The sequence below is a fragment of the Anomaloglossus baeobatrachus genome, chromosome 4 (assembly GCF_048569485.1).
Source record: "Anomaloglossus baeobatrachus isolate aAnoBae1 chromosome 4, aAnoBae1.hap1, whole genome shotgun sequence".
In the NCBI taxonomy this organism is placed as follows: domain Eukaryota; kingdom Metazoa; phylum Chordata; class Amphibia; order Anura; family Aromobatidae; genus Anomaloglossus; species Anomaloglossus baeobatrachus.
Window position 1 is genome coordinate 56,273,455 of NC_134356.1, and position 20,374 is coordinate 56,293,828.

The 20,374-nt window shown below is 50.1% G+C and overlaps 1 protein-coding gene across 8 annotated transcripts in view; it reads right to left on the reverse strand.

The window, feature by feature from the left end:
• Positions 1-20,374, reverse strand: part of TCOF1 (treacle ribosome biogenesis factor 1) — a 311,423-nt gene that overhangs the window by 277,990 nt on the left and 13,059 nt on the right. For all 8 annotated transcript variants that reach the window (XM_075344358.1, XM_075344353.1, XM_075344354.1 and 5 more), the window contains exon 2: positions 9,134-9,186. In XM_075344358.1, coding sequence (XP_075200473.1) covers positions 9,134-9,186 — 53 coding nt within the window. The remainder of the gene's footprint in view (positions 1-9,133; positions 9,187-20,374) is intronic.

The window sequence follows — 20,374 nt, forward strand, 5'->3', positions numbered from 1 at the left end:
CCTCTCCTATTGCTTCTGCTATCATCTGGTCTTTTATCTTGCCCTTTGCTTTATCCTCATAGGAACCTATTTTACTTTCCTTATCGTATTTCCTGCTTCAGGATTGACTGGCTTCATTGTAAATTAGGATCAAGGTTGGTCATATGTTACTAGTCCTCCTTTTATACGACATTGGTACTAATGACATACATCTACCACCATATATCTGTTTGTATATTCACAGATTACTAACATTAAGTACTGAGCATTTTGGGCATCGGCCCGACTTCTAGAGAGTCAGTGAATCTTCTTGCTAAGTAGTGACATTGAGCGGTATGTGTTGACCTGTCAGCGGTATGATCCCTCCATTATAGAAGGCTACTGTTAGTGGACTCCGTCTACCTTCACATATTTAGACCACACATAAGGGCACCTGCATGTGCCGGATTGATAGTCTTGCTATCACATAAACTTTGAGTGGGTATGTATCAACTCCATAGCAGTCACATCTTATAACGGTGGATTTTTGACATTGTACATAACTGATACATCTCTCTTTGTAGTATTAAAAATACTGACCCCCGCTGGTAGCCATATACTACTGAAGTGTAACCCGCTGCAGCATTTGATGTTTACAAAGGTACCCTGAGCATCAGTTTTCATTTGCGCAAATACAGCACCCAATTTTTTCCTTTTTCTTTTTTCTTTTCTTTTTCTTCTTCTTTCCTTCTCTTTTTCTCTTTTTATTCCTGATCTCTCTTCCTATTTTTCCTCCGTTCTCTGAACTCGCCTCCTCCCTCTTAGTCCTCATTCCTGTTCTATAACAATTCCCGCCCTTTCCTCTGCTCCCCTCTCTGGGTTGATTCTTCTTCCTTGATTTCTCATTACTCCTTGCCACAAAGGTGTCTGCACTTATGACTTACAACTCTTTCCCTTAATTTTTTACCTTAAGCCGGCTTTGTTTATTTACATATTTCTATTTTTAGGCATTCTTACCGAATATGATGTTTTCTCTTTGAGCATTAACTCAATTACAGAGCTCTTCCACCTCTCATATAGGTATACCCCAATTTTTCTTCCATACTGCCTCTGTTAGGATGGTCTTCATTATTGTAAACCTCCTCTTAACATGATATATCCTTGTTCACGGTATACCTTCTATGATATTGACATTTTTTCTTGCGATGTATCTATTTTTCTAGTATCAGTGCATATAGGCTTATTGATGCTAGCACTTACTATCTTACACCATGATATTGGTTTATTGTATGTATACTTGTACATGTTCTAATTTTGTTCTTCTTTTTTCTGTAAATATTGTATCACAGACCATTTCTGAGGAAGGCCTATGTGTGCAGGCCGAAACGTCAGAATTTTTGTCTAGTCCTTTGCATCAATAAAAAAGTCTACTGAAATTCAAAAGAAGCATTGTTTCAGACTCTTACCTTTTCTGTGTGCCCGAGTTTGTTTTTGATTACCCAGTTGTTTTTCTCGGAGGCACCAATCTTTTTGGGTGAGCCAGACTCTATTTTTGATTACATAACAACGATCAGACCCCTGCTGCGAAATCGTTGCTCGCTCCTGAATGCTCCAGGTCATTTTTTGATTGCTGCTATCCCACTGCGCCATGCTGATAAGCTGATAATCCTTGTGTTTGACACCGCAGCAGGGACGCTACGCTACGTCTGAAACCACACAACGACCGTCGACGTCGCTATGATCGCTGCTCCGTCGCTGCTTTTTATAACATGTTTGACAGCTTACTAACGATCATCTATGGTCGCTGCTACGTCACAGAATATGGTGACGTTGCAGCGACGTCGTTGTCGTTATGTGTGACCCCAGCTATAATGTGCTTACTGGTGGGGGTCCGACTGCTGCCACTCCCCCCTCCTCCAATCCAGACAACGGTGCTCTGCAGAACCACATCTAACAGGGACAAAATACTCTATATGGATGGTGCACACCAATCACTCTCTATAGGACCATTACAATATTCGGCACTCCCATAGAGAATGAATGGAGTGTATATATGAATGTCAACGCAGACAAAGCCTTGCTCTTGGCATCAGTGGGGACCCCAATGATCAGTAAGTGACCCCTTAGCAGATGGAATGGGGATAACTTGCTTTTTTGAGAATAACCCCATTTAACTTGGTGCTCTGATTTTTATTGTTCCTGTTCCTCTCCATTGCTGGACCCTCTTCTCTATATGTAAATCTATGGGGTTTTTTAGCCAACTGGGCGTGGTCCTCAAGAAGATGCCCATACAGAAGAGCTGAAGACCATGACTCTTTCTTTATAAAGGATTGGGGCCATTGTAACAGTGTGTCCCTCTCTGGCCTACATGTCTGGACTTTAATGTAATCAGGCCTAGGTCAACATCTAGTGGGCAACTGTGTCTTTGTTCTTCTCCGCATGGGACTCATCCAATACCAGCCTGTAGTTTCTGGAAACTTCTCCGTATAAAGCCACATACTCAAAAGTGGGTGTGAACGCCTTTCCCATCCAGGGGGTGGCTCTAAGGAGAGGTGGAAAATTCAGCCACATGTTTTGTGTCATTTGATGCTTTGTTCGGTGAAGGGCTAGGATCTGTTGCTGAGGCCAGGTCCTGGTGCCCAAGGGACATTGAAGATAGGCTGGCATGTGGGATTGTGTTGTCTCGGCCACGCTGCTGGATTTAAGGAACTCATCTAAGGACTGTTGTTGCATTTTCATTGGCGTCGAATTGCTGGGTGGCTCCCCCGGATCTGTTTCCTTTGTGTGGACTCTAAAGAAGGGAATTTTGTTTACTTACCGTAAATTCCTTTTCTTCTAGCTCCAATTGGGAGACCCAGACAATTGGGTGTATAGGCTATGCCTCCGGAGGCCGCACAAAGTATTACACTTAAAAGTGTTAAGCCCCTCCCCTTCTGCCTATACACCCCCCGTGCTCCCACGGGCTCCTCAGTTTTGTTGCAAAAGCAAGAAGGAGGAAAAAGAATTATAAACTGGTTTAAAGTAACTTCAATCCGAAGGAATATCGGAGAACTGAAACCATTCAACATGAACAACATGTGTACACAAAAAAACAGGGGCGGGCGCTGGGTCTCCCAATTGGAGCTAGAAGAAAAGGAATTTACGGTAAGTAAACAAAATTCCCTTCTTCTTTGTCGCTCCATTGGGAGACCCAGACAATTGGGACGTCCAAAAGCAGTCCCTGGGTGGGTAAAATAATACCTCGTAAGAGAGCCGTAAAACGGCCTCTTCCTACAGGTGGGCAACCGCCGCCTGAAGGACTCGTCTACCTAGGCTGGCATCCGCCGAAGCATAGGTATGCACCTGATAGTGTTTCGTGAAAGTGTGCAGGCTCGACCAGGTAGCCGCCTGACACACCTGCTGAGCCGTAGCCTGGTGCCTCAAAGCCCAGGACGCGCCCACGGCTCTGGTAGAATGGGCCTTCAGCCCTGAGGGAACCGGAAGCCCAGCCGAACGGTAGGCTTCGAGAATTGGCTCCTTGATCCACCGAGCCAAGGTTGATTTGGAAACCTGTGACCCTTTACGCTGGCCAGCGACAAGGACAAAGAGTGCATCCGAGCGGCGCAGGGGCGCCGTACGAGAAATGTAGAGTCTGAGTGCTCTCACCAGATCTAACAAGTGCAAATCCTTTTCACATTGGTGAACTGGATGAGGACAAAAAGAAGGTAAGGAGATATCCTGATTGAGATGAAAGGGGGATACCACCTTAGGGAGAAATTCCGGAACCGGACGCAGAACCACCTTGTCCTGGTGAAAAACCAGGAAAGGGGCTTTGCATGACAGCGCTGCTAGCTCAGACACTCTCCGAAGTGAAGTGACTGCTACTAGAAAAACCACTTTCTGCGAAAGGCGTGAGAGAGAAATATCTCTCATTGGCTCGAATGGTGGTTTCTGAAGAACCAGCAGCACCCTGTTCAGATCCCAGGGTTCTAACGGCCGCTTGTAAGGAGGAACGATGTGACAAACCCCCTGCAGGAACGTGCGTACCTGTGGAAGTCTGGCTAGGCGCTTCTGGAAAAACACAGAGAGCGCTGAGACTTGTCCCTTAAGGGAGCCGAGCGACAAACCCTTTTCCAGTCCAGATTGAAGGAAGGACAGAAAAGTGGGCAAGGCAAAAGGCCAGGGAGAAAAACCCTGAGCAGAGCACCACGACAGGAATATTTTCCACGTCCTGTGGTAGATCTTGGCGGACGTTGGTTTCCTAGCCTGTCTCATAGTGGCAAGGACGTCTTGAGATAACCCTGAAGACGCTAGGATCCAGGACTCAATGGCCACACAGTCAGGTTGAGGGCCGCAGAATTCAGATGGAAAAACGGCCCTTGAGATAGCAAGTCTGGTCGGTCTGGTAGTGCCCACGGTTGGCCGACCGTGAGATGCCACAGATCCGGGTACCACGACCGCCTCGGCCAGTCTGGAGCGACGAGGATGACGCGGCGGCAGTCGGCCCTGATCTTGCGTAACACTCTGGGCAACAGTGCCAGCGGAGGAAACACATAAGGGAGCTGAAACTGCGACCAATCCTGAACTAAGGCGTCTGCCGCCAGAGCTCTGGGATCTTGAGACCGTGCCATGAACGTCGGTACCTTGTTGTTGTGCCGGGACGCCATGAGGTCGACGTCCGGCACCCCCCAGCGGCAACAGATCTCCTGAAACACGTCCGGGTGAAGGGACCATTCCCCTGCGTCCATGCCCTGGCGACTGAGATAATCTGCTTCCCAGTTTTCCACGCCTGGAATGTGAACTGCAGAGATGGTGGAGGCCGTGGCTTCCACCCACATCAAAATCCGCCGGACTTCCTGGAAGGCTTGCCGACTGCGTGTGCCGCCTTGGTGGTTGATGTATGCCACCGCTGTGGAATTGTCCGACTGAATTCTGATCTGCTTGCCTTCCAGCCACTGCTGGAACGCTTTCAGGGCAAGATACACTGCCCGTATTTCCAGAACATTGATCTGAAGCGAGGACTCTTGCTGGGTCCACGTACCCTGAGCCCTGTGGTGGAGAAAAACCGCTCCCCACCCTGACAGACTCGCGTCCGTCGTGACCACCTCCCAGGATGGGGGTAGGAAGGATTTCCCCTTCAATAATGAAGTGGGAAGAAGCCACCACCGAAGGGAAGCTTTGGTCGCCTGAGAGAGGGAGACGTTCCTGTCGAGGGACGTCGGCTTCCTGTCCCATTTGCGTAGGATGTCCCATTGAAGAGAACGCAGGTGAAACTGCGCGAAAGGAACTGCCTCCATTGCTGCCACCATCTTCCCCAGGAAGTGCATGAGGCGCCTCAAGGGGTGTGACTGGCCTTGAAGGAGAGATTGTACCCCTGTCTGTAGTGACCGCTGCTTGATCAGCGGAAGCTTCACTAGCGCTGAGAGGGTATGAAACTCCATGCCAAGGTATGTGAGCGATTGGGCCGGTGTCAGATTTGACTTTGGAAAATTGATGATCCACCCGAAACTCTGGAGAGTCTCCAGAGTAACGTTCAGGCTGTGTTGGCATGCCTCTTGAGAGGGTGCCTTGATCAGGAGATCGTCCAAGTAAGGGATCACCGAGTGACCCTGAGAGTGGAGGACCGCTACTACAGTAGCCATAACCTTGGTGAAAACCCGTGGGGCTGTTGCCAGGCCGAACGGCAGTGCCACGAACTGCAGGTGTTCGTTTTCTATGGCGAAGCGCAAGAAGCGCTGGTGCTCTGGAGCAATCGGTACGTGGAGATAAGCATCTTTGATATCGATCGATGCAAGGAAATCTCCTTGGGACATTGAGGCGATGACGGAGCGGAGGGATTCCATCCGGAACCGCCTGGTCTTTACGTGTTTGTTGAGAAATTTCAGGTCCAGGACAGGACGGAAAGACCCGTCCTTCTTTGGGACCACAAACAAGTTGGAGTAAAAACCGTGGCCCTGTTGCTGAAGAGGAACAGGGACCACCACTCCTTCTGCCTTCAGAGTGCCCAGCGCCTGCAGAAGAGCCTCGGCTCGCTCGGGAGGCGGGGATGACCTGAAGAATCGAGTCGGGGGACGAGAGGTGAACTCTATCTTGTAACCGTGAGACAGAATGTCTCTCACCCAACGGTCTTTTACCCGTGGCAGCCAGGCGTCGCAAAAGCGGGAGAGCCTGCCACCGACCGAAGATGCGGAGTGAGGAGGCCGAAAGTCATGAGGAAGCCGCTTTGGTAGCGGCACCTCCGGTGGCCTTTTTAGGACGTGACTTAGACCGCCATGCGTCAGAGTTCCTTTGATCTTTCTGAGGCCTTTTGGACGAGGAGAATTGGGACCTGCCCGCGCCCCGAAAGGACCGAAACCTCGACTGCCCCTTCCTCTGTTGGGGTATGTTCGGTTTGGGCTGGGGTAAGGATGTATCCTTTCCCTTGGATTGTTTGATGATTTCATCCAAACGCTCGCCAAACAATCGGTCGCCAGAAATTGGCAAACTGGTTAAGCGCTTTTTGGAAACAGAATCTGCCTTCCATTCCCGTAGCCACAAGGCCCTGCGGAGTACCACCGAATTGGCGGCTGCAACCGCCGTACGGCTCGCAGAGTCCAGGACAGCATTAATAGCGTAAGACGCAAATGCCGACGTCTGAGTGGTTATGGACGCCACCTGTGGCGCGGACGTGCGTGTGGCTGCATCAATTTGCGCTTGACCTGCTGAGATAGCTTGTAGCGCCCATACGGCTGCGAACGCTTGGGCAAAAGAAGCGCCGATAGCTTCATAGATGGATTTCAACCAGAGCTCCATCTGCCTGTCAGTGGCATCTTTGAGTGAAGCCCCATCTTCCACTGCAAGTATGGATCTAGCTGCCAGTCTGGAGATTGGAGGATCCACTTTGGGACACTGAGCCCAACTTTTGACCACGTCAGGGGGAAAAGGATAACGTGTATCCTTAAGGCGCTTAGAAAAACGCTTATCTGGACAATCATGGTGATTCTGGACTGCCTCTCTGAAATCAGAGTGGTCCAGAAACATACTCTGTGTACGCTTGGGAAACCTGAAACGGAATTTCTCCTGCTGAGAAGCTGACTCCTCCACCGGAGGAGCTGAGGGAGAAATATCCAACATACGATTGATGGACGCAATAAGGTCGTTCACTATGGCGTCCCCGTCCGGAGTATCAAGATTGAGAGCGGCCTCAGGGTCAGAATCCTGATCAGCTGTCTCCGCATCATCAACCAGAGATTCCCCCCTCTGAGACCCTGCACAATATGATGATGTCGAGGGAAAATCTAAGCGAGCTCGCTTAGTCGGTCTGGGGCTGGGGTCTGTGTCAGAACCCTCAGCCTGGGATCCATGAGATACCCCGGGAGGACATTGTTGGTCCAGCTGAGGTGGGCCAGGGAACAAAGATTCAACAGAGTCCCTGTGCTGAGATACCGGCCTGGACTGCAAGGCTTCTAGTATCTTAGCCATAGTCTCAGAGAGTTTTGCAAACTCCGTCCCCGTCACCTGAACAGTGTTAGCAGGTGGCTCCCCCTGGGCCCCTCTTAGCAGAGGCTCCGGCTGAGTAAGTGCCACAGGGGCCGAACAGTGCACACAATGAGGGTCAGTGGAACCTGCCGGTAGCGGGGTCGTACATGCGGCGCAGGCAACATAATAAGCCTGTGTTTTGGCACCCCTGCCTTTCGTGGGTGCCATGCTATTATCTTCCCTGAGTAACACAATAGGGTATATAGCCAGAAATCAACTGTGCACCATACAGTGTAAAACATATATACCATAAACATATAATGTTACACTACTGCACAATGGGGCTAGCACCACAGGTGCTGCTTACCACCCGCTTAAAGCGGTTGTGAGGCCACCAGAGTCCCTGCCTGGGTCTCCCAGACTTTGTCCCCCTCTGCAGCGTCCGAGGAGCTGACAGGAATGGCTGCCGGCGTCCTGAGGAGAGGAGGGAGCCGTGGGCGTGACCCAGAAAGAGCGGGAACTGGTGCCCGCACTGTGCACAGTGAGGGGAGTGGAGTATGCAAAGCATGCTCCAGCCCTCAGTGCTGCTCGTTCTGTGCAGCATCCCGCCCTTCCCCTGCCTGTCAGGGGCTGTGGGCGGGAGGAAAGGAAACTAGGCCGCAAAAAGCCGGGGACTCTAGTAATAAACGCGGCCGCCGTAAAAGCGCGGCCGGCGTGAAAGTCCCCGGCGCACTACAAGTCCCAGCCGCGCCGCAGTGTTTCCATGGCCGCGGCGGTCAGTGCGGCAGTCCCTATACATAAACACACTCAGCAACGCTGAGTGTGTAATGGCACATATTAACCCGGTCAGCGCCGTGGTCCCCGGTGCACTAGCACACCCAGCAAAGCTGGAGTGTTGCTGTGCGCTGTCCCCACAGGGATACAGAGTACCTCCAAGTAGCAGGGCCATGTCCCTGAACGATACCCGGCTCCTATCCAGCAGGCTCCACAGGAGTTGTGGATGAAGCACGGTCTCAGTGCCTGGAGACCGATAGGATCCCACTTCACCCAGAGCCCTGAGGGGGATGGGGAAGGAAAAACAGCATGTGGGCTCCAGCCTCCGTACCCGCAATGGATACCTCAACCTTACAACACCACCGACAAGAGTGGGGTGAGAAGGGAGCATGCTGGGGGCTCTATATGGGCCCACTTTTCTTCCATCCGACATGGTCAGCAGCTGCTGCTGACCAATCTGTGGAGCTGTGCGTGCGTGTCTGCCTCCTTCGCACAAAGCAAAAAACTGAGGAGCCCGTGGGAGCACGGGGGGTGTATAGGCAGAAGGGGAGGGCTTAACACTTTTAGTGTAATACTTTGTGCGGCCTCCGGAGGCATAGCCTATACACCCAATTGTCTGGGTCTCCCAATGGAGCGACAAAGAAAAACCATTTGGATATTGGATGTTCTATGCTCCCTCACTCAAATCTCGTTGGATTGTTCCTCGGCCTGGTGTCCATTCCTGCTCTGTCGCATACCCAGTCACAGCCATATCTTAGGAAAAGCAGCAAAACAAGGTCGGATTTCCCAGGATTACGCATTGCTGGCCTAAATTTAGAGTAGACTGCCGGTGTGATGGAAGGGTCTCACCCACCCTGGTCTGGGCCGCAGTGCCCCCATGGTACTCACATGCTGTGTGTGTACAGTGCCTGCACTGGGTTATACTTTGGTCACCTTATATTAGAAGGATAGGACAATCACTTACCTATTCCAGAGTTTGTACATATCAATAAGGGTCTTCTCATGGGAATCAAATTTCTGTAAAAAGAAAAGAAAGAGACTTAGTTATCCAGTACTGAACATGTCTAGTGACCGGATGCTGCATCTTGATCTGCCACACAGAGGTGAATGGATTATCTCGGCAAAAGAAAAGTGATCACTAACACAGATTTAGACAAGTTTGTGAACAATATTTGCGAGAAAAAGTCTTAGATCCTTGAATTCTGTTCCTAAAAAACGGGAGCAAAAACAAAAACGTGCGTGGTCACAACAAAAGTGGAGACCACCCGTCCCCAAGATCAGCCCCCCGCAAGTTACCGCACCCAGAAGATGAGCTGCACACTTCAGAGGCGACCGGTGATTTGATTTTGGGGGCAGTTTCGGCTTCTGGTATGACTGCGCGTGTTCCCGCTGTCACAACGAGTGCTGAGGATGTGAGGGCGCATGCGCCGCCTTCGCATCGCGCATCCATCAGTCCAATGAAGGAAGACAGAGTCTTAAAGTTGGTGTTAGAAATAATGCTATGCACAGGCGTCAACTACGTCTTAGGCCTCTTTCACACATCCGGTTTTTGCCGTCATGGATAAAACGGATCCGGCATCGGTTTTGCCGTGGGTTGGTACATGTGTTTTTATGCATGCAATGCAATAAAGCACATTGAGAAAAAAAAAATGTGTTGTCATTTCCTTCTGATAATAATAATCTATTAGCTATTATTATTAGATAATAGCTAGATGGATAATAGAGGGATAGATGGATAATAGAGGGATAGATGGATAGATAGATATTACAGCTTTATGATGTTTGTGTCCCCCCCCCCACCCCAGAATTTCTCATACAGCAGTGACTCTGCGGGACCTTGGATCTGAGTTCTCGCAAGGTCACTGTCGGTCAATGACGTCACTATTACCGCTTGAGAGGCCCTGAAGTTCTCGCGAGCGGTAATGTGTTAACATCACCGACCGTGAGAACTGACCTGGAGTTACCCCTGCAGCTTCATTCACGGAATGGGGCTGCATTGAGTATGTGTCAGACGCGGCTGGATCACTATGCAAGTGTCAAGGGACCTCAGTGGATTACGCCGGAGCTGTGTGTTTGGAGGGGGGGGTTAATAAAGTGGTGAAAGAGGGGATTTTTGTGTGTTTTATTTCAAATAAAGAATTTTTTCGGTGTGTGTTTATTCACTGTACTTACAGGTTAATCATGGAAGCTGTCTCACAGACACTGCCATGATTAACCTAGGACTTAGTGGCAGCGCATAGCTGCCATTAACTCGTTATTACCCCGATTGCCACAGCACCACGGCAATCGGGAAGAGCCGGGGACATGCCGGGACATCAGGGCAGCGGTGGGCTGATATTCTCGGCTGCGGGAGGGGGGCAATAACCATGGCCCTTGCCCTGGCCAGCCTGAGAATACCGGGCTGCCGCTGTGTGCTTACCTTGGCTGGACGGTAAAAATATGGCGGAGCCCACGTTTTTTTTTTTTAATATGTACGTTTGATTCCTATGTGTATTATATATGTCTGTGTGTGAGTGTGATGTGTGTGTTTACTCTATGCGTAACTTGCCCCTCCAGTCCTAGTGATATCACTTTCCTCAAAACGCAGGGTAGTGATGATCACTATGTCCCAAAAAACGCAAAAAAAAAACCGCAGGAATAACGCAGGAAAACGCACATAATTTGCTACCTGCGTTATTCCCTGCGGTATTTCACGATTACAATACAGTCAATGGAGTGAAATAACGCAGGTACCTGCGGAAAGAAGGGAATTTTGTTTACTTACCGTAAATTCCTTTTCTTCTAGCTCCTATTGGGAGACCCAGACAATTGGGTGTATAGCTACTGCCTCCGGAGGCCACACAAAGTATTACACTTTAAAAAGTGTAACCCCTCCCCTCTGCTATACACCCTCCCGTGCATCACGGGCTCCTCAGTTTTGGTGCAAAAGCAGGGAGGAGGAAACTTATAAATTGGTCTAAGGTAAATTCAATCCGAAGGATGTTCGGAGAACTGAAACCATGACCAAGAACAGTTCAATCTGAACAACATGTGTACACAAAAGAACAAACAGCCCGAAGGGAACAGGGGCGGGTGCTGGGTCTCCCAATTTGAGCTAGAAGAAAAGGAATTTACGGTAAGTAAACAAAATTCCCTTCTTCTTTGTCGCTCCATTGGGAGACCCAGACAATTGGGACGTCCAAAAGCAGTCCCTGGGTGGGTAAAAGAATACCTCGGTAAAAGAGCCGTAAAACGGCTCCTTCCTACAGGTGGGCAACCGCCGCCTGAAGTACTCGCCTACCTAAGCTGGCATCTGCCGAGCGTAGGTATGCACTAGATAGTGCTCAGTGAAAGCGTGCAGACTCAACCAGGTAGTCGCCTGACACACCTGCTGAGCCGTAGCCTGGTGCAGCAACGCCCAGGACGCACCCACGGCTCTGGGAGAATGGGCCTTCAGCCTTGAAGGAACCGGAAGCCCAGCAGAACGGTAGGCTTCAAGAATTGGTTCCTTGATCCACCGAGCCAAGTTGACTTGGGAGCTTGCGACCCTTTACTCTGGCCAGCGACAAGGACAAAGAGCGCATCCGAGCGGCGCAGGAGCGCCGTACGAGAAATGTAGAGTTTGAGTGCTCTCAATAGACCTAACAAGTGCAAATCCTTTTCACGTTGGTGAACCGGATGAGAACAAAAGGAAGGTAAGAAGGTATCCTGATTGAGATGAACAGAGGATACCACCTTCGGGAGAAATTCCAGAACCGAGCGCAGAACCAGCTTGTCCTGGTGAAACACCAGGAAGGGGGACTTGCATGACAGCGCTGCTGTGTCAGACACTCTGCGGAGTGACGTGACTGCACTAAGAAGACCACCTTCTGCGAAAGGCGTGAAAGAGAATATCCCTCATTGGCTCGAAGGGTGGTTTCTGAAGAGCCGGTATCACCCTGTTCCGATCCCAGGGTTCTAGTCGACGCTTGTAAGGAGGGACTATGTGGCAAACCCCCTGCAGGAACGTGCGTACCTGAGGGAGTTTGGCTAGACGCTTTTGAAAAAAACACAGAAAGCGCCGAAACTTGTCCCTTAAGGGAACCGAGAGACAACCCCCTTTTCCATTCCGGATTGAAGGAAGGACAGAAAGTGGGCAAGGCGAATGGCTAGAGAGTAAAACTCTGATCAGAGCACCAGGATAAGAAGATCTTCCACGTCCTGTGGTAGATCTTGGCGGACGTTGGTTTCCTGGCCTGTCTCATAGTGGCAATGACCTCTTGAGATAACCCTGAAGACGCTAGGATCCGGGACACAATGGCCACGCAATCAGGTTGAGGGCCGCCGAATTCAGATGGAAAAAACGGCCCTTGAGACAGCAAGTCTGGCCGGTCTAGTAGTGTCCACGGTTGGCCTACCGTGAGATGCCACAGATCCGGGTACCACGACCTCCTCGGCCAGTCTGGAGCGACGAGGATGGCGCGGTGGCTGTCGGATCTGATCCTGCGTAACACTCTGGGCAGCGGTGCCAGAGGAGGAATACGTGAGGCAGGGAAACTGCGACCAATCCTGCACTAATGCGTCTGCCGCCAGAGCTTTGTGATCTTGAGAACGTGCCATGAATGCCGTGACTTTGTTGTTGTGCCGGGACGCCAATAGGTCGACGTCCGGCTTCCCCCAGCGGCAACAAATCTCTTGAAACACGTCCGGTCGAAGAGACCATTCCCCTGCGTCCATGCCCTGGCGACTGAGAAAGTCTGCTTCCCAGTTTTCTACGCCCGGGATGTGAACTGCGGAGATGGTGGAGGCTGTGGCTTCCACCCACAGCAGAATCCGCCGGACTTGCTGGAAGGAGGCTTGCCGACTGCTTGTGCCGCCTTGGTGGTTGATGTATGCCACCGCCTTGGCGTTGTCCGACTGAATTCGGATCTGCCTGCCTTCCAGCCATGGCTGGAACGCTTTTAGGGCTAGAACACTGCCCTTATCTCCAGAACATTGATCTGGAGGGAAGACTCTGCTGAGTCCATGTACCCTGAGCCCTGTGGCGGAGGAAGACTCCCTGACAGACTCGCGTCCGCCGTGACCACAGGCCAGGATGTGGGCAGGAAGGACTTTTTCCTTTGACAAGAGTGGGAAGAAGCCACCACTGAAGGGAGCCTGTCGTCCGCAGAGTAATCAGTGAGGGTATACAGCCAAAAACAAATAATGCTGCCGAACAGTGAAATCATATACCATATAAATAAACACATATATATATATAAATAAACACATATATATATATATATATATATATATATATATATACACTGCGGCACCAAGGGGGGGACAACACCCTAGGAAGACCACCTTTGAAAAACTGGTGCCCCCCAGTGCTCAGTGAGGGGGAAGGAGGATAGCAACGTATGCTCCAGCCCTCCCTACGTTATGATGCAGGGCTCTGTCTGCGGGAATCCGGTGGTCTATAGTGATCAGTGAGGGGGGGCGGAGGACAGCGAGGTGTGCTCCAGCCCTCACTGTCGGCAACATACCGACCATCCCGCCCTTCTCTGCCCCGGGTCTCCCTCAGCTGCAGCCAGAAGTTGCTGAAAAACATGGCTGACGGCGTTCTCTGAGGAGGAGGGAGGCGTGGGCGTAGTCACAAAAAAGTGCGGGAATCTGGTGCCTCAGCGTGGGTAGTGAGGGGGGCGGAGAACAGCTCAATGTACTACAGCCCTCACTGTCGGCGTCATACCGACCGTCCCGCCCTTTTCCCTGACTGGCAGGTCTGGGGGCGGGAGAATCCCATACTAGGCCGCAAAAGCCGGGGATTAAAGTAGAAATCGCGGCCGGCCGGCAGTGCACGGTCGGCGCGGTAGTCCCGGACCCACACGCACGCCGCAGTCGCTGCAGCGTCTGGGCCCAAGGTGCTTTATGCGCCGTCCCAACGGGGACACAGAGCACCTGGAATATGCGGTACTAGGCCGCAGAAACCGGGGACTAGAGTATAAGCGCGGCTGGCAACAAGCGCGGTAGTCCCGGCGCACTAACACGCCCAGCAGTGCTGCAGCGTGTATGACACAAGCGCTCCATGCGCCGTCCCCAAGGGGACACAGAGTACCTCACAGTAGCAGGGCCATGTCCCTGACGATACCCAGCTCCTGTCCAGCAGATTCCCAGGGGCTGCGGAGGGAGCACGGTCCCAGTGTCTGGAGACCGATTATGGATCCCACTTCACCCAGAGCCCTGCAGGGATGGGGAAGGAAAACAACATGTTGGCTCCTGCCTATGTACCCGCAATGGGCACCTCAACCTTAACAACACCGCCGACCAGAGTGGGGTGAGAAGGGAGCATGCTGGGGGCCCTATATGGGCCCACTTTTCTTCCATCCGAAATAGTCAGCAGCTGCTGCTGACTAAGTTGTGGAGCTAGGCGTGGATGTGTGCCTCCTTCGCACAAAGCTTAAAAACTGAGGAGCCCGTGATGCACGGGAGGGTGTATAGCAGAGGGGAGGGGTTTACACTTTTAAGTGTAATACTTTGTGTGGCCTCCGGAGGCAGTAGCTATACACCCAATTGTCTGGGTCTCCCAATGGAGCGACAAAGAAAGAAGTGACATGTACGTTCTTTTTCTCAAGAAATTCTGCGGAAAGAATGTTCTTGAGAAAAAAAAACGCAGTGTGCGCACAGCTAATTTTTTTTTCCATAGGTTTTGCTGGGGAATGTCTGCAGAAAGGTTGCAACCATTTTCTGAAGAAATTTCTGCAGCAAAACCGCAAAAAAACGTGAGTAAAACCGCAGTGTGCGCACAGGGCCTTAAGGCCCAGTCACACACAACGACTTACCAGCGATCCCGAAAACGATGCGATCTGATAGGGATCGCAGGTAAGTCGCTGGGAAGTCGCAGGTGAGATGTCACATAGATAGATCTTACCAGCGATGCAGAAACAATACAGGTCGCAGTAGCGATCTGTATAACGATCTCAGCAGTCACTGTGACCCTGTCACACAGTGTCAAACACAGCGATGTGTCCTGCCCAGCAGGACATCGCCTTTGAAGAAAATGGCCTGGACCATTCTGCAACGACTAGCGATCTCACAGCAGGGGCCTGATCGCTGGTAGGTGTCACACAAAACAAGATCGCTAACGGGATCGCTACTGCGTCACCAAACGGTGACTCAGCTGCGATCTCGCTAGCGATCTCGTTATGTGTGACGGTACCTTTAGAGGAAATCAGAGTTGTGGCTGCTGCTCACTTACTCTTGATGTTTGATGACAAAGAATGAAGAAGGCAGGGATTTGGCGCAGGGCTGGCGTGACATTCCTGAGGTCAGCCACCGGAGAGCGAGTGCCGACACCGCTGGAAAAGCGCAGGCACCGGAGGGGAGTAGAAGTATTGTTATGGTGATTGATAAGGGGCTGTCCAAGTAGTGGACAACCCCTTTAAGATAATGTAAATTAGCCCTTAGAGGAATTATGGGCGGCACGGTGGCTCAGTGGTTAGCACTGTAGTCTTGCAGCGCTGAGGTCCTGGGTTCGAATCCCACCAAGGACACCATCTGCAAGGAGTTTGAATGTTCTCCCTGTGTTTGCGTGGGTTTCCTCCCACACTCAAGAAATACAGATAGGGACCTTAGATTGTAAGCCCCAATGGGGAGAGTGTTCCTGATGTATGTAAAGCGCTGTGGAATATGTTAGCGCTATATAAAAAATAAATATTTAATTATTTTATTTTTATTTTTTTTATTATCCACTTGAGCATTAAGTGGTCAGTTCTGCTGAGGAGTCTGGAGAATTCCATGATCAGAGAGTTTTGTGCAGTATCCAGAGATTTATTCATTAGAACAGGACACACTCCCGCATCCTGACAGGTATGAACAGGACACACGGACGATACCAGACAATTGTGCCATACTCCTAGCAGGATGTATACTGCTAGGGGGTATACACGGGGGGGTCTGACTGCCGACACCACCGACAATGTCAACATCCCCTGAGTGAATGGAGCTGTGATGTACAGAAGGGACGACCCCTCCGCTCAATTCAGAAGAACTGACAAAAGTGACGGAGCCATCAGTCCCGTAGGAGTGGACAATCTCCAGGTGACTGGGTGTCCCAGCCATCATCAGTTATCCTACATGATAAATATATTAAGAGGAACAAATCCTTTAAAAGGAATATTCCCATCTTCATAAGTTAACATTGTCAGAGTTCTTGTAAAAACAAACGTTTTTGCAATATCTTATTAAAATGTTTAGATGTTCTTATTATATTAAAGGGGTTGTCTTGGACTTCAACATAGATGACCTCTCCTAAGATTGGGTCAGCAATCTCTGGTCAGTGGGGGTCCGACACCCAGCACCCCCGCAGATCAGCTGGTCACTGGAACTACTCAGCTGTGGAGCTGCACAGCGGTGCACCATATAGTGACCGTGGCTGGAGATTACACATCTACGCCCACTATTCGATATCCAGTACCCGGCCGCGGTCACTATTCTGTTGCTGGAGCTGTGCTGTTGAGATCCGTAACTGATCAGTTGTAGCTGCTGCCGACACCGGGAGCAGCTGATCGGGGGGGGGGGGGGGGGGGCTGGGTGCCGCACCCCCATTGATCAGACATTGATGAAATTCTAATAATAAGCCAATGTTAACCCCTATAACACTTCTTTATAACTCGTCGCCTAGTAGACCGACCACCGCTGCTGCTTAGCTAGAAAGAACTACACTGAACCTAGGGATCAGGAGGTAATGGCGCACTCCCGTGATTCTGGTCATCTTTAAAACCGCACTTACAAGCTCAATATTAAAAGGAACCTGTCAACAGATTTGGGGCCTATAAGCTGCGGCCACCACCACTGGGCTCTTCTATACAGCATTCTAACATGCCATATATAAGAGCCCAGGCCACTGTGTAGAACGTAAAAATCACTTTATAATACTCACCTAAACGGTCGCTGCGGTGGAGTTGGGTCATATGGGCGTCTCCGTTCTCCGGTTTTGGCCATCTTCGTCCTTCTGAAGCCTGTGTGCATGACGCGTCCTACATCATACACACTCACCGGTCCTGCGCAGGCGCACTACAGTACTTTGATTTGCCCTGCTCAGGGCAGATCAATGTGCACCTGCGCAGGACCTCAATGCCGGCTTGTGTGGATGACGTAGGACGCATCATGCACCCCAGCTTTTGAAGGATGGCCGAAAGAGGAGGCGCCGGCACGGCACACTACACAGCGGCCTGGGCTCATATATACAGCATGTTAGAATGCTCTATTATAAAGAGCCCACTGGTGGTGGCCGCAGCTTATAGTCACCAAATCTGGTGACAGGTTCCCTTTAAAAAGTATGTAGGCACTGGACACGTTCTGCTTATATTTATATTAGTGCATTCAGGAAGGTGAAAGTGATAGTTCACCACCTCACAAGACCCCTGCAGTGATCACAACTGAGCACCCCCAGAAAGGGTGAGCCCCCCTAATATCAATGTGACAAATGTCATCAAACAACTTGATGACCAGATGAGAACGACAATTAAACAAAAAAAACTTTTTTTATTTTTAACTAACACCAAAACAATTAGTGATCTGTAACCAACACACAGCCAGTGAGTGAGTGAGTGTGTGTATCTATTTTAGTTAGCCATTAACCCCTTCAGCCCCGGGGCACTTTCCGTTTTTGTTTTTTGCTCCCCTTCTTCCGAGAGCTGTAACTTTTTTTATTTTTCCGTCAATCTTGCCATATGAGGGCTTGTTTTTTACGGGACAAGTTGTCCTTTTAAATGAAACCATAAGTTTTACCATACGGTGTACTGGAAAACAGCAAAACAATTCCAAATGCGGAAAAATTGCAAAAAAACTGAGATAGCACAATAGTTTTTGGGATGTTTTATTCACAGTGTTCACTATATGGTAAAACTGATGTATCTATGTGATGCCTGAGGTCGGTGCGAGTTTGTAGACACCAAACATGTATAGGTTTACTTGTATCTAAGGGGTTAAAAAAATTCACAAGTTTGTCCAATAAAAGTGGCGCACGTTTTGTGCCATTTTCCGAAACCCGTAGCGTTCTTATTTTTCGGGATCTATGGCTCAGTGACGGCTTATTTTTTGCGTCTCGAGCTGACATTTCTAATTGTACCATTTTTGCGCAGATGCTACGTTTTGATCGCCTGTTATTGCATTTTGCGTAAAACTTGCGGCAACCAAAAAACGTAATTTTGGCGTTTGGAATTTTTTTGCCACTACGCCGTTTACCAATCAGATTAATTGATTTTATATTTTGATAGATCGGGCATTTCTGAACGCAGCGATACCAAATATGTGTATATTTATTTTTTAACCCTTTAATTTTCAATGGGGGGAAATGGGAGTGATTTGAACTTTTAGGTTTTTTTTTTATTTTTTTAAAACTTTTTTTATTTTACTAGTCCCCCTAGGGGGCTATTGCGATCAGCAATCCGAACGCTTTTATCTATCTGCTGATCACAGCTATAAACAGCAGATGTTTCTCTCTGCTCGCGGCCGAGGGAAAACGAAAGTGAAACTTCATAGCTGCAGGCGTCATCACATGACCCTGTGCTACGATGGCAACCACCGATAGTCACGTGATCATGCACGTGACTTCCGGTGGGGGCGGCGGTAAGTAAAAAACATGGCTGCGCGCATTTAGATCTTGCTACCAGACTTTGGCAGCAAGATTTAAGGGGTTAATGGCCGCGGGTGGAAGCGATTCCACCCGCGGCTAGCAGGCACACATGTCAGCTGATGAAAACAGCTGATGTGTGCCGACCGCCGCCGCCTGCCCGCGGCAGGGGGCGGGGCTTGACGGGACACGCTCCATGACTGATATATCTGTCCATGGTCGTGAAGGGGTTAAAAGGTATCAACTACAAAGAAGGGAATTTTGTTACTTACCGTAAATTCCTTTTCTTCTAGCTCTTATTGGGAGACCCAGACGATTGGGTGTATAGCACTGCCTCCGGAGGCCACACAAAGCAATTACACTAAAAAGTGTAAGGCCCCTCCCCTTCTGGCTATACACCCCCAGTGGGATCACTGGCTCACCAGTTTTAGTGCAAAAGCAAGAAGGAGGAAAGCCAATAACTGGTTTAAACAAATTCTCTCCGAGTAACAACGGAGAACTGAAAACCGTTCAACATGAACAACATGTGTACCCGAAAAACAACCAAAAATCCCGAAGGACAACAGGGCGGGTGCTGGGTCTCCCAATAAGAGCTAGAAGAAAAGGAATTTACGGTAAGTAACAAAATTCCCTTCTTCTTCAGCGCTCTATTGGGAGACCCAGACGATTGGGACGTCCAAAAGCTGTCCCTGGGTGGGTAAAGAAATACCTCATGTTAGAGTTGCAAGACAGCCCTCCCCTACGGGGAGGCAACTGCCGCCTGCAGGACTCTTCTACCTAGGCTGGCGTCCGCCGAAGCATAGGTATGCACCTGATAATGTTTGGTGAAAGTGTGCAGACTCGACCAGGTAGCTGCCTGGCACACCTGTTGAGCCGTAGCCTGGTGTCGCAATGCCCAGGATGCACCCACGGCTCTGGTAGAATGGGCCTTCAGCCCTGAAGGAACCGGAAGCCCAGCAGAACGGTAGGCTTCAAGAATTGGTTCTTTGATCCATCGAGCCAGGGTGGCCTTAGAAGCCTGCGACCCTTTGCGCTGACCAGCGACAAGGACAAAGAGTGCATCCGAACGGCGCAAGGGCGCCGTGCGGGAAATGTAGATTCTGAGTGCTCTCACCAGATCTAACAAATGTAAATCTTTCTCATACCGATGAACTGCATGAGGACAAAACGAAGGCAAAGAGATATCCTGATTAAGATGAAAAGAGGATACCACCTTCGGGAGAAACTCCTGAATGGGGCGCAGCACAACCTTGTCCTGGTGGAAGACCAGGAAGGGAGCCTTGGATGACAGCGCTGCCAGCTCAGACACTCTCCGAAGAGATGTGACCGCTACCAGAAAAGCCACTTTCTGTGATAGTCTAGAAAGTGAAACCTCCCTCAGAGGCTCGAAGGGCGGCTTCTGGAGGGCAACTAGTACCCTGTTCAGATCCCATGGATCTAACGGCCGCTTGTACGGGGGTACAATATGACAAACCCCCTGCAGGAACGTGCGCACCTTAGGAAGGCGTGCCAAACGCCTCTGAAAAAAGACGGATAGCGCCGAGACCTGACCTTTAAGGGAGCTGAGCGACAAACCTTTTTCTAACCCAGATTGCAGGAAAGAAAGAAAGGTAGGCAATGCAAATGGCCAGG